General features: G+C 50.8%; 1 protein-coding gene across 24 annotated transcripts in view; it reads left to right on the top strand.

Moving 5' to 3' along the window:
* Positions 1–6,052, top strand: part of Ptprf (protein tyrosine phosphatase, receptor type, F) — an 82,030-nt gene extending 75,978 nt beyond the window's left edge. For 23 of the 24 annotated variants that reach the window (XM_039110175.2, XM_039110168.2, XM_039110167.2 and 20 more), the window contains 11 exons: positions 446–569; positions 692–867; positions 1,522–1,641; positions 1,873–2,027; positions 2,104–2,389; positions 2,490–2,668; positions 2,890–3,016; positions 3,246–3,371; positions 3,530–3,684; positions 3,779–3,914; positions 4,389–6,052. In XM_039110175.2, coding sequence (XP_038966103.1) covers positions 446–569; positions 692–867; positions 1,522–1,641; positions 1,873–2,027; positions 2,104–2,389; positions 2,490–2,668; positions 2,890–3,016; positions 3,246–3,371; positions 3,530–3,684; positions 3,779–3,914; positions 4,389–4,457 — 1,653 coding nt within the window. In that variant the 3' untranslated portion in view covers positions 4,458–6,052. The remainder of the gene's footprint in view (positions 1–445; positions 570–691; positions 868–1,521; positions 1,642–1,872; positions 2,028–2,103; positions 2,390–2,489; positions 2,669–2,889; positions 3,017–3,245; positions 3,372–3,529; positions 3,685–3,778; positions 3,915–4,388) is intronic. The other variant, NM_019249.2, reaches the window with a different exon arrangement.
* Positions 6,053–14,498: the final 8,446 nt, after the last annotated feature.

Raw genomic sequence — 14,498 nt, 5'->3', positions numbered from 1 at the left:
ACAAACAAAACGTTTCCTGAGCAGTGAAGATGTAGAGTGAGAAGAGAGCCAAGTTGGAGATTCGGAGGAGCTTAGGTCCTACCCGCAGGAAGGGCAGGGAAGGGAACAAGGGAACAGGCAGAATAGGAAAACCAGAGATGGGGAAGAGAGCTGGGCAGCATGGTGCGTGGACCTGGAGCCTTAGACAGTCTCCAGCATGGCCTAGGCGGCCACATCATCGTCTCATCCCACCAGTTGCATGCGGGGCCTGTCCCATGACCCACCCGGTCCTCATCTGATCTGCAAGGGGCTGCTGTGGAAGTTTGAATCCTCAATTTGTCTCCTTTCACTTGGGATGTGTCAGCCGAGTGGCTGGGCGGTGTAGATGTTACTCGGCTGCAAAGCATCATGGGTAGGCCTCCCTTGACTTGTCCCTCACTTTCCCTGTTTTTTCCATTTCTGGCAGTCCATTGACCCTGGACAGCAGTTCACGTGGGAGAATTCCAACTCAGAGGTGAACAAGCCCAAGAACCGCTATGCAAACGTCATTGCCTATGACCACTCTCGAGTCCTCCTCACCTCCATTGATGGTGAGCCTGGGGCAAATTGCCCCCTTGCTCTTTGCTCTCCTCTGCCCTGCTCTGAGGCATGGTGGGCTGGCCCCGGGGCCTAGCATAACGGATAACACTCTCACATCCCTTCGCGTCTATAGGTGTTCCTGGGAGTGACTACATCAATGCCAACTACATTGATGGCTACCGAAAGCAGAATGCCTACATCGCCACACAGGGTCCGCTGCCTGAGACCATGGGTGATTTCTGGAGGATGGTGTGGGAACAGCGTACAGCCACAGTGGTCATGATGACCAGGCTAGAGGAGAAATCCCGGGTAAGGGGGATGGATGGGAAAGGACTTGGTGACGCTGGGTGCCACCTCCTGTGAATGTTTTCGTGGGACTCCCCAAGGGCTGTGGTGTTCTGGAGTATTGTCTCATTCCCTAGATACAGGGGAACTGCTGGGATGTAATGTAGCGTGTTCCCCAGGTGTCTATGGGTTCCCGGGATGTTAATATGTTTCACCAAATGCTGTCATTTTCTGGAATGTTAATATGTTCCCCAGTTTCTGGGGTGTTCACATGTTCCCCAGATGCCAGAATACTCCTGGGGTGTTCACACATCTAAGTTAATTAGTGGAAGGAGCTCCTGATGTCTGCTTTTGCACTGCGAAGCATCGACTGGAACATAAAATTTACAGAGCTTGAAAACAGGGCATAAACGTTATGGGTCAATTTGGCAGAAAATGTGCTTGCTGCGATCTGGTGTTGAATAAATAATTTTCAATTATGGTCCTCCTTCAACCAATGAGGGCAAGGGTGGTAGCTTAGTGTGATGATGCTTGGGGAGGAAGAGGGAGGGGGAGAATTCAGAGCTGGGGCCTGCCAGGTAAGCTGGACCTTTCCCCTGCTTCTGTCTGCTTGAGCCTTTGGACTTCCTACAACATTGTCATCTGTACCTTGTCCCTGTCCTGCCCATCTCCCTCCAGGTGAAGTGTGATCAGTATTGGCCAGCCCGTGGCACTGAGACCTATGGCCTCATTCAGGTGACCCTGGTGGACACTGTGGAGTTGGCCACGTACACCATGCGCACCTTCGCACTCCATAAGGTGAGGCCCTGAGTGCCCAAGCACTCGTCCACCTCTTAGGTTGTAGCCTGAGTGTTATGGGCTGGCAGAGGGCAGCCTTGAGTCAGGGCCTGGGAGGTGTATGAGGGGCTCTCACAGCCTGTGTTAGGTGACTGTCTGGTGTGGCTTCTAAGTGTCACTTGAGAGTGGGTAGTCTGGCCCCTTCCCTGGGTCTGTGGCAGGCAAACCTCATCTCCATTGCCTGTTCCCCAGAGCGGCTCCAGTGAGAAGCGTGAGCTGCGTCAGTTCCAGTTCATGGCCTGGCCAGACCATGGGGTTCCTGAGTACCCCACTCCCATCTTGGCCTTCCTGAGACGGGTCAAGGCCTGTAACCCGCTAGATGCAGGACCCATGGTGGTGCATTGCAGGTGAGAGTACAGAGCCACCCGAGGGGAGGGTGGGAGATGAGGAGACCCCTGCCCCAAGCACTGCTCTTGTCCTCAGTGCTGGTGTGGGCCGCACGGGCTGCTTCATTGTCATCGACGCAATGCTGGAGCGTATGAAGCACGAGAAGACAGTTGACATCTATGGCCACGTGACGTGCATGCGCTCGCAAAGGAACTACATGGTGCAGACAGAGGACCAGTATGTGTTCATCCACGAGGCACTGTTAGAGGCTGCCATGTGCGGACACACTGAGGTGCTTGCTCGAAACCTCTATGCCCACATCCAGAAGCTAGGCCAAGTGCCTCCCGGGGAGAGTGTCACTGCCATGGAGCTTGAGTTCAAGGTGGGACTCGGGGGCCTGCTTGACTCCATGGTCCTGGACTTGGTCGTGGGAGGGTCTCTTTGCAGGAAGCCAGGCCTGACAGAACCCTTCCTCCTTACAGTTGCTGGCCAACTCCAAGGCCCACACGTCTCGCTTCATTAGTGCCAACCTGCCCTGCAACAAGTTCAAGAACCGCCTGGTGAACATCATGCCCTATGAGCTGACTCGAGTGTGCCTGCAACCCATCCGTGGTGTGGAGGGCTCTGACTACATCAATGCCAGCTTTCTAGATGGCTACAGGTCGGCATGCTCCTCCCTGCCCCACCATGCCCTTTGGTACCTTGGTTTGCTTCGGGTTGGGAGAGTAAGAGCTAATTCAAAAAGATCAGAGCGAGTCGGGTACAGCAGTGAGGGCTTCCTGGAAGAGTGCTGCTCTCTGAGCAGGGTCCTAAGGAGCTAGGCGGTGTCGGGATCGCGGGGGGCAGCAGCACCTCCAGCATGTCAAGTCTTATGTCACCCAGACAGCAGAAGGCCTACATAGCTACACAGGGGCCTCTGGCCGAGAGCACCGAGGACTTCTGGCGCATGTTATGGGAGCACAATTCCACCATCATCGTCATGCTGACGAAGCTTCGGGAGATGGGCAGGGTGAGCCCACCCCCCCAGGGCCCCTCTCCTACCAGGGAGGACACCGGCTACCCTTGGGAAGGACGGGCCTTTTTTACTCTCTGCTCTCACACCCCGCTTACCCATCAGCAAAGCCTCAGACTCTTACCTCCACCTGAGGCATCCTGTCCCAGAGTCCTCTGAAACGTGGCGTTCTCTTCGCCTGGCCATCCCACCTGATCGTGGGCGGTGCCTGGTGTTCTGTCCACAGGAGAAATGTCACCAGTACTGGCCAGCAGAGCGCTCTGCTCGCTATCAATACTTTGTCGTTGACCCGATGGCTGAGTACAACATGCCCCAGTATATCCTGCGTGAATTCAAAGTCACAGATGCCCGGGTGAGTGTTGGCCAAAGACTGCACAGAAACGTGTCCCTTGCGCCATCTGAGTCATATGTGTTACCTCTGAGAGTGCATCCCTGTGTGGTTGTGCTCCTGGTTTAGAGCCTACTCCCCAACATACAAACCTTAATTCTGACCCCTGTCCTTCTCCTCAGGATGGGCAGTCAAGGACAATCCGACAGTTCCAGTTTACAGACTGGCCAGAGCAAGGAGTACCCAAGACGGGGGAAGGCTTCATCGACTTCATCGGGCAGGTGCACAAGACAAAGGAGCAGTTTGGACAGGATGGGCCCATCACAGTACACTGCAGGTGGGACGTCCCCGTGGGGGATGGGGTGGGCGGAGGTCCCGAAGGCCCCTGTGTGAGGTGAGCAGGCCTCCTGACACGGCCATTCTCTGAGCAGTGCTGGTGTGGGCCGCACAGGGGTGTTTATCACCCTGAGCATTGTCCTGGAGCGCATGCGGTACGAGGGCGTGGTTGACATGTTCCAGACCGTGAAGACCCTCCGCACACAGCGCCCTGCAATGGTGCAGACAGAGGTATGCAGACTGAGTGAAGGACCCAAGTTTCTTCCCTACAACCCACAGCTGCACGTGCAGCCGGCCCACGTGTGTTGGTTCACGTTCCAGCCATTTGGTATTACTTGTCCTGCTTGACATGCAGGGGAGAGGAGAGTGAGCTGTGTTCATTTGGTAACACCTTCCTGAGCTCTGGTGTGCGGGGCTGCCTTTAGGGTAGGGTTAGACATAGCAGTTTGTGTGAGATGTATGAGTCTGGGGACAGACAAATGTGGTTTGAGAAGCAGAGGTGGACACAGGCCTGGGAGAGGGAAAAGGGAGAAATGGGCCTTTGCGGCTTCAACTGGAGAGTAGCTGGGCAGCTCTCTGTGTCCAGCATCTTCTCTTAGCCGACAGAGGCCATGTCTGTGGCCACCGGCTGCAGTGTGAGTGCCCTTCTGTTTGGAATAGCTATTGGTTCCCACTGATGGGCACCCCTCACCCTCTTTCTCAAAGGACCAATACCAGCTGTGCTACCGTGCGGCCCTGGAATACCTCGGCAGCTTTGATCACTATGCAACGTAACTACTGCTCCCCTCTCCTCCGCCGCTCCCCTGAGGGGCTCCGGAGGGGACCCAGCTCCTCTGAGCCATACCGACCATCGTCCAGCCCTCCTGCACGGATGCTGTTGCCGGCAGAGCACAGCCCACTGGGATCACAGCATTTCGGGAACATTGCCACACCAGTCAGAGAGCCCAGAACACCTGGGCAAGTAGGCGGACTGGCAGCCTGGCTCTGGGCCCTCGTCCACCGGGCCCAAGTGGAGCCCTGCTTCAAGCTCTCTGTTCAGCTCCGCGATTCTCATGCTTCTCATGGGGTGGGAAAGGGGGCAGAGCCCCCCACGTTTTATACATTTAGGCGGGGTAGACTGCGGGGTCCTAGCCTCTTCCTCCGACTTTCCTTTTGCAGGTCTTTCACTACAGATTGGGCTGCTGTGGGAGTTGGGACTTACTTGTTTTCCTTTTTGAGTTCACGTTGGATCCTTGTACAACTTCTGCGGAAGGACACAGTACACGCTTTCCTTCCTCGAGCAGAGCTAGGGCCCTACCTGAGCAAGTCGGCTGTGGCCCGGGAGGCAGCTGAGACTCCTGCTGTCCTCCAGCCTTTCAGAGGAGATCCTATTCCAGCCAAATGCAGGGAAACACTTTATTTTGTTTTAGGTTTTGTTTTTCCTTGAGAGCCTTTTTTTAGGCCCCACAGACAGTGGTGGGCGGGGAGGCGATAGGAAACACATCCCCAGTGTGCATTTAACATTCATAGCCTACAACCACAGACGTGTCTGGGGGGAGCCTGGCAAGGCGTTCCTCGTCACCATCGTGTTTGCAAAGGTTCAAAAAAGCAAAAATTAAAAAAAAAAAACATAAAAATATTTTTTTTTAAAAAAAAGAAATAAAGATTCATCCCCTGGCCTCTCCTTCTGCTCCGAAGTGGGAGGCAACTCAATGTGCCTGGGGCTCGTTGTGGGCCCACAGAGTCTTGCTGTCATCCCCAGCGGTGCAGTGTGGCAGGTGTTTGTAAGCTGTGGGTTCTGGCCACCTCGGTAACTGAATGGCACAGGTGAGGGCCTGTGCCACGCCCCACACACCTCAGGGCCAAGCGGGGGCGTGGCCGGCCCTTCAGGTCTAGGCCAGTGGGCCTGGTAGCACATGTCTGTCCTCAGCGGGACAGATGCTTTCTCTCCTGGTTTGCAGCTGTCTTCAAATCCCCCATGACTCGCCCTTCCCACTCCTTCAAGTCGCCCTCACAAACCAATGTGGCAAGACTACTGGACTTGTATCCATGGTACTCTACTCAGTCCTCTTATCTCAGCTTGCTGAGGGGCAGGGAGAGGGTCTCTTCCTCTGGGCAGCACTATCTAGGTAGTAAGTGGGGGCGGGAAAGGGTGCATAGCTGTTTTAGCCGAAGGACTCGATGTGGACGTCCTCAGATATAGCTAGGCTAAGCGGAGATCGACGGTCCGGGGTTGGTGGTGTTGGATGAGACATTCATTTTTACCTTGTGGACGCTAGTGCTGTAGAGTTCACTGTTGTACACAGTCTGTTTTCTATTTGTTAAGGAAAACTACAGCATCATTGCATACTTCTTGATGGTAATAAATTTGAATAATCAGATTTCTTACACACCGGGCCTCTGTCTCAGCTCCTGTATCTAGGGTGTGGTCGGTATCTTAAGTCTGCATCTTTAGGGTGGGTTCCGAGGAGTCCATTCCAACAGGGCAGTGAGGCCCAACCTGAGTGCCTAGGACAGGACGGTTCCCGCCGAGGCTACCTGAACGGATGATGGAACCACCTGCAGCTGTTGGGAGGGGCTCTCAGACCCTCATCTCCTTCATTGTCTCCCTAAGGAATGGGAGAACCCTGTGTGTGGACTTAGAAAAGGCCCATGTGGGCGTTGATTAGTAAGAAATCTTGTGGGGTTGGGGATTTGGCTCAGTGGTAGAGCGCTTGCCTAGGAAGCGCAAGGTCCTGGGTTCAATCCCCAGCCCCAAAAAAAAGAAAAAAAAAAAAAAGAAATCTTGTAACTCTTGCCATGTGGGTGTTAGACACAGGCAGTGAGGTCCTCTGCTCGGGGACACAGCAAGGAGGGTTCACTGACCCTGCAGCCTTGACCCTGGTGGTCAGAAGGCTCTGCCTGACCTCAGCATCCTGGACAAACCGGAAGAGAACCTAAGTCACCTGCAACAAGAGTCCTCACGGATTCACTGTGGCCTTGGGGAAGACCTAAAGGAGGCGACTGCAGTTTCAGTGTTTTGAGTGGGTGAGTAGAAGTTAGCTCTAAGAGGGGAAGAGAGTTCCTAGTAGGAGGTGCAAAACACTGGAAGCCCAGGCCTTAAGTAGGAAGTTCCAAGTGCAGTGAGACCCTAGGCTAGAAGGGGATGGGTGGGGCCAGACGAACTTGAAAAGAATGTGGTGTGCCTGCAGACTTGTATTGTCCTGGCTCAAAGGAGTAGAGGACCTCATGGTTATCAGTCCCACCACCATCACCCCAGGGGATTTGAATGACCAAGGCCCAGAACCAGCCCCTCCTCAGTATCCCACCCACAGTTTAGTACCCAACCCTTTTGTATTCAGAGAAGGGTAACTAGCATCCCACGGTTTCTGAGGGGATGACATTTGAAGAATTACTTGCTAAATCAAAGATTAAACCATGAGATATTGCCTAGGGAAGAGTAGACACCAGTAATTGAGAAATGCCAGCATGCAGACCTGCCCCCACCATACACACAGGCTCAGCACTTGTGCTCTATAGGCCTACCTGAACCACAGGGATCTCTGCAGATCAGGGAATCCTTCACCAGCAAGGGCTCCCATGAAAGAGACCAAGCGGCAGGTTAGGACCAGAGTTAGGACCCACACACCACTGGTGTTTCAGAATCTTCTCCATCCCCAACAGTATCAAGTCTCCGCTGTATTTCGCGTTGGCTGGTTTCTACTTTTGAGACTGTCGCTTTGGCTGGCCAGGCCTGGAACTCACTGTATAGACCAGACTGGCTCCAAACTCCAAGATCTGCCTGCTTCTGCCTCCTGAGTTCTGAGATTAAAGATGTGCGCACCGCTATGCCCATTTTTTTTTTATTTTTTTGAAAGGTAGAGGCTCATAGTTCAGACTTCAAATTCATGTAGATTTAAGATGAACCTCTGATCCTCCTGCCTCCACCTCCCAAATTGCAGAGATCACAGGGCTGTAACTACCATCTCTAGCTTCCTGGCTTCCAGGCAAGCACTCTACCAAGCAAGCCACACCCTTCTCCTGCCCGTGTAGTTTATACCCTCAGGCCTGCTCCTCTGGGGTCTCCCAGTACAGAGTCTAGCGCCCCAGGCACCACATTTGCTAATCCGAGATCTCTCCTGTACTCCCTCATCCCACCACCAACCCTGTCCATGTGGCCTCTCCTGTCTGTGTGTCTACGTTCCCATTGCTCCTGACCCAAGCCATATACTAGGCCCTCCAACTTGAGACAAGAGTCCCACTCACCCTGTAGCTCAGGCTAGCTCCACATTCATGGTATACTGTTCCTGAACTCTGGGGTTACAAGCATGAGCCACCATGCCGAACCCTGAACCATTCCTCCCCACTTGGCGTGCCTGCTAATGTTGTTCCCAGGCCTGTCCTAACCAACTCACTCAACATGGCAACCAAAATGATCATACCAGGTAGACCTGACTGAAGAGGCCCACCAAGTCCTCACGGTCAGCTGTAACTCGTTTTCCAGGCCTGGAGGATCTGGCCTTTGGCCTAATCTTCCTTCTCCCTTAACCCTGTTTCCTAACCATGACAAAAGATAAATCCCTTTTTTGTTTGTGTGTGCAGTGTTGCAGATGGTTCTTGCACGCACTAGGCAAACTATTCTAGCCCTAAACCAGTTCTCTGAATGTTTGACCTGCCCATACACGCAGCTCCAGGTCTTTCTACAAGCATTCTTCCCGTCTACCTGGATAACTCCTCTTTTTTCTTTTCATTTTATTTTAATTGCAAAGAAATTTTTTTCCACACGGTATATTCTGATCCTCTCCCCAACTCCGCCCACCCAGATCTTCTCCATCTCTCCGCCCACCCAAACCCATGCACTCCTCATTTTCTTAGGTCTCCACTGAAAATAATTCCTTCAGAAGCCAGCGGTAACCATCCTGCAAGAGGTAAAATGGTCCCACTATGCCAGGTACCCAAAGTCTATTATTTCATGTAATCCTCACAACAAGCCATGAGGCCGCTTCAATTATGCCTATTTTATCTCACGGAATATTATGTTTCATCCACTTCTCTGGTATCTCATGAGAGCCTGCCATGTGGCAGTCACCATCCGAGAGTTCAGAGTAAACATGTCAGCGAACCCCACAGATGGCTGCCTAGAGGCATGTGTTCTTGAGGAGACAGAGGATGTGTATGAAAATTAGTGAATAAATGTATTTGTAATGTGTCAGAAGGCGGTAGGTACCCTGGTGTTACAGTAGGAGGGATCAGGCAGTCCTCGTTGGAAAATGGCATCATATTAGCTACTTGCCTATTCTGTACCCTAAATGCCTGGCAGAAACAACTCAAGGGCGGGTGAGAGGGCTCAGTGGGTAAGAGTGTGTCTAGTCGTGAGGATCTGGGTTCAAATTCCCAGCATCCGCTTTTTAAAAAAGGCAGGTGCTCTTTCCTTTCTCTACTGCGTCCACAGTCATTGAGTATGCTCGGGCTACAGAAGAGACTTGCCTCTAGTGTCCTCCGCTGTGGTAAAAAGAAGGTCTGGTTGGACCCCAAGGAGACCAATGAAATCGCCAATGTCAACTCCCATGGCAGATCAGGAAACTGATCAAAGATGGCCTGATCATCCGGAAGCTTGTGACTGGTCATACCCAGGCTCGCTGCTAGAAAAACACCTCGGCACAGAGGAAGGACAGGCATATGGGCACAGGGAAGAGGAAGGGGACTGCCAACGCTCGGATGCCGAGAGGGTGACCTGGATGAGAAGGGAATCTAAGATTGACTGCCATATGTATCTCAGCCTGTACCTGAAGGTCGAAGGGAATGTATTCAAAAACAAGCGATTCTCATGGAGCAGATCCGCAAACTGAAGGCAGACAAGGCTCGCAGAAGCTACTGGCTTACCAGGCTGAGGCTCGCAGGTCTAAGACCAAGGAAGCACAAAAGCACTGGGAGGTGCACCTCCGGGCCACGAAGGAAGAGATCATCCAGACTCTGTCCAAGGAGGAAGAAACCATCCTCATGTCTGTACATAGTGGCCTGGCTGTGGCCTCAGGTGGATCTGTCATTAAAATAAAATAAGCCTTCGTCCGTTTAAAAAAAAAAAAGCAGGGATGGTAGTGGGTTTCTGTCACTCCAGCACTGGAGGGCAGGCTCCGGACAACCTGCCTAGCCAAAATGACTTTCAGTTTAGTGAGAGATCCTACCACAAAGTAGTAAGGCAGAGTTTGATAACTTCTACGTGAGCACTAACAAGTAACATGCCTGCACATACAACATGCCTGCACTATGTATATAACGCAACACATTCCCACCACACACAAAATTTAAAAGGAGAGAAAGAATGAATGAGTGAGGAACTTTTTTTCTTGCCTTACGGCTCCCATTGGTTATGTTAGGGCAACGTAGTTGGTCATGGGAGGCCACAGAGGAGCAGGGTGTTGCCAGGTCTCTCCTTCCTACCCTTAATTTTGCCCAGACCTCCACATTCAGAGGCCATCTTCCCTCTCAGTTCATCTTGCCTGGAAATATACTCATAATTGCACCCAGAAATGTGCCTCTCAAGCCAGTCAAGTGGACCATGCAGATTACTCCTCAGAGATGGAATTGCCGGGGAGGAAACATGAACACTGTGGAACACAGTGTTGTGCACCGTCTTCAAGATGGGTATCCAGGGTCTGTGGAAATGGTTCAACCATTGAGAGGACTTGCTGTCCTCCCAGCAGGCCCAGGTTCAGTTCCCATGCCCACTCAGTGGTTTGTAACCTTCTCTAACTTCAGTCTCAGGAGGCCTGATGCCCTCTTTGGACATTCAAAGACGCCAGGTGTGCAGTTACACTTGCAAATGGGCAAAGCACCCCTGCACATATAAAAGGGTGGGTGTCCAGGCAGAGGGGGTCACCGGAGTAGAGGGGCAGAGATGCGTGCTGTGCTTTGACACCAGGATGGCTTTAATACTCGGAGCAAAGGCCAGAGAATAGCAGGAGATAAAGTCAAATGGAAAAGAGGCACAAATACAGTTGTCATTAGTAGCCAGAAGGTTCCTAGGCTGGCTGCTGCACACCTGTAATCTCAGCATCTTGGAACGCTGAGGCAGGAGGATTGGGAATTAAAGGCTTGCCTGAGGGGTTGGGGATTTAGCTCAGTGGTAGAGCGCTTGCCTAGCAAGCTCAAGGCCCTGGGTTCCATCCTCAGCTCCAGAAAAAAAAAAAAAAAAAAAAAAAAAAAAAAGGCTTGCCTGAATAATAGTACAGGGGTATAACATGTTGAAGCTCTCTTTCTTGTCTTCTCCAACTACCCAGCCAGAGAAACTATTCACAGTTTAGTGTGTATCCTTGTGTGTGTCCGTTTGTCTGGATGTCTGCTGAGGATTCGCCCCGGGGCCTTGCACGGGCTAGGCCATAGTCCTCCGGCTAAGCTGCTGCACTGGCTCAGTTATAAAGGTCTAAATTGAAAGGTAAGCCTCCTCTTGGCACCGAGCTCTTCTGATGGAAGGCTTCGTGTGTCTTTAGCAGATTAATGTCTGTTGACTCCTTGGCTGTAAATGTGACAGGTTTAGCAAATTTACTTGACCCCTTGCCTCTACCTTTCTCCTACCTCCTAATTCTGTAAGATATATCGCTATTTTTAATTCGTCTGAGCACTCCCTGCGTGGCTTTAAACGTTGATATTTAAGCCTCTGTTTGCTGATTTATCAGCTGTGGACGGTCCCTATTGATTACCCTCAGGGAAAATGAGGAAGTCAGTGTACCTATTTCCCTCCGCCTTTTCACACTACCTTTCTCCTGATCTCATGTTGTCGGTGTTTATAATACTCTGTTTCATCAATACAACTACCTCTCAGTCTAAAACTTAAAAGCCGATAGTGTTTTAATTGTGTTTATGAAAAAGATCTTTCAAGTATCCATTTATTCCCTTTTCTTTTTTCTTTCCTTTTTGTTTTGTTATTTGTTTTTTTGTTTTGTTTTGTTTTGTTTTGTTTTGAGACATGGTCTCTCTGGCCGTGGCTGTGCTGGAACTCACTCTGTAAATCAGACTGGCTTCTAACTCAGGTGAGCTGCCTCTGTCTCCCGAGTGTTTGAGTTAAAGGTGTGCCCCACCATGGCCTGGCTTCAAGCAGGTCTCCTGGTGATTTTCCCCTTGTCTCTTTCATTTCAGAACTGTACTTCTCCACCCCCGTTGGTCAGGCATGTGTACTCTTGCACTAAGCCCTGTGCAGCAGTCTTCCTCACAGACTTTCCACACAGGACCATAAACCTTCTGAAGCTTGCATACCTGAGATTATCAACATCCAGTTTGGAATTTGCCTACTCCAGGTTCTTTACAAAAAGAGCTTGCTGCAGACTTTTTTCTTTTTTTCTTTTTTTTCGGAGCTGGGGACCGAACCCAGGGCCTTGCGCTCGCTAGGCGAGCGCTCTACTGCTGAGCTAAATCCCCAACCCCGACTTTTTTTCTTTAATCCTCAGTCATGGTCTTACTATGTAGCCTTGGCTGGCCTGAAATTCAATATGTAGACCAGGTTGGCCTTCAACTCACAGATCTGCCTGCTGATACCTTCTGAGAGCTGAGATTAAAGTCACATGTGGCCTTAAATTTTTGCTGCTGCTGATAATGATAATGGTGATGATGGTGATGGTGATGATGATGATGGCGATGATGATGATGATGATTTGGTAGGGGGGATATGAGCCACAGCAGACACACAAATGTCAGAGAATAACTTTATGGGGCTGGTTTACTCACCTTTACTTTGGTTCCAGGGATCAAACTCAGGTTATCAGGTGTAAATGGCAAATACTTTACCCACTGACCCATTTCACTATCTCAGATCCTTGTTTTCTAAAAGTATTTTGAAGTGGGGCTGGAGAATGGCTCGTGGTTAAGAAGATTGGCTGCTCTTCCAGAAGGCCCAGGTTCAATTCCCAGGACCCACATGACAGCTCACGATTGTTTATAACTCCAGTTCTAGAGGGTCCAACAGCCTCCTACAGACATACATGCTGCAAAACACCAATGCATATAAACTGTTGGGGCATCAAGTCTAGCCAGAACTAGGCATCTAACTTCACTGGCTTGCTTTATTACACAGCTAGCCCACTACAGTCATCTTTTTATGTTTTTCAAATTATTTTTGACTAGTCCCTGTTTTTCTTCCAAATGAACATTGAATTATTTTGGGGACATTCTCAATTTTTTTAAAAAGATTTATTTATTTATCTGAGTATACTGTAGCTGTCTTCAGACACACCAAAAGAGGGCGTCAGATCCCATTACAGATGGTTGTGAGCCACCATGTGGTTGCTGGGAATTGAACTCAGGACCTCTGGAAGAACAGTCAGTGCTCTTAACTGCTGAGCCATCTCACCAGCCCAAAATTCTCAATTTTTAATCTATTCTCTTTCTTTCTTTTTCTTTTAAGGTAGGGTATTACTGGGGGGGGGGGTTCTTTTTTCTTTTTCTATATTTTTTTATTTTATGTGTATGAGTTTTGTTGTTGTTGTTTTGATTTTTGAGACAGGGTTTCTCTGTGTAGCCCTGGCTGGCCTGGAACTCACTCTGTAGACCAGGCTGGCCTCGAACTAAACTCCTGCCTCTGCCTCTGCCGCCTCTGCCTCTGCCTCTGCCTCTGCCTCTGCCTCTGCCTCTCTGCCTCTCTGCCTCTCTGCCTCTGCCTCTGCCTCTCTGCCTCTGCCTCTGCCTCTGCCTCTGCCTCTGCCTCTGCCTCTGCCTCTGCCTCTGCCTCTGCCTCTGCCTCTGCCTCTGCCTCTGCCTCTGCCTCCTGAGTGCTGGGATTAAAGGCCTTTGCTACCACAGCCTTGCTTATTTGCGTGTATGAATATTTTGCTTGCATGTATGTTTATACACTCCATGCATGTCTAGTGCCTGGGTAGGTCAGAAGACAGAGCTGGACCCCCTAGAAATGGAGTTACAGACAGTTAATGAGCCACTGTGTAAGTCCTGGGAATCGAACATGGGCTGTCTGCAGGAACAAGTGCTCTTAACCAGTGACCCAGCTCTCCAGCATTACCATCCCCCTTTATTTCTTTTTTGAGGCAGGGTCTCTCTTATGTAGCCCAGACTCACCTCAAACTCCCTTTGTAGCTGAAGACAACCAGAACTTTTGCATCTTCCTGCCTCCAAAGAGTTCTGAGGTTCCAGGACTGCACTGTCAAGTCCGGTTTATAGAGCTTGTGAGGTACCGAGAATCAAACCCAGGGCATCCCTCAGGCTGGGCAAGCACTCTGTCAACTGAGTCAAATCTCCAGGCCCTCTGTTCCTCCCTCCTTCCCTCCCTCCCTCCCTCACTCCCTCCCTCACTCTGTCTCTCCCTCCCTCCCTCTGTCTCTCCCTCCCTTCCTCAGTTTTCCTAATGGATTTTTATTGTATCTTTTAAAAGTCAATGGGAATACGTCTGAAAAAGAGACATGTGTCCTGGTTGGTTTTTGTCAACTTGACACAAACCTAGACATATCTGAGAACAGGAACCACAACTGAGAAGATGTTTCCGTTAGATTGACCTGTGGGCAAGCCTGTGGGGTATTTCCTTAGTAGGTGGGAAAACCTAGCTCGTGGGCAGTGCCACCCTGAGCAAGAGGACCCAGGGTGTTTAAGAAAGCAGGCTGAGAGGGGTTGGGGATTTAGCTCAGTGGTAGAGCGCTTGCCTAGGAAGCGCAAGGCCCTGGGTTCGGTCGGTCCCCAGCTCCAAAAAGAAGAACCAAAAAAAAAAAAAAAAAAAAAAAAAGAAAGCAGGCTGAGAGAACCATAGGGAGCAAACCAATAAGCAGTGTTTCCCCATGGTCTCTGCTTCGATTCCTGCCACCAGATTCCTGCCTTGAGCACCTGCCCTGACTTGTCTGGCTGATGAACTAAAAGGTATAA

The sequence above is a fragment of the Rattus norvegicus genome, chromosome 5 (assembly GCF_036323735.1).
Source record: "Rattus norvegicus strain BN/NHsdMcwi chromosome 5, GRCr8, whole genome shotgun sequence".
Lineage (NCBI taxonomy): Eukaryota > Metazoa > Chordata > Mammalia > Rodentia > Muridae > Rattus > Rattus norvegicus.
The sequence above is the reverse complement of the archived record's forward strand: the minus strand, read 5'-3'. Positions and strand labels throughout refer to the sequence as shown.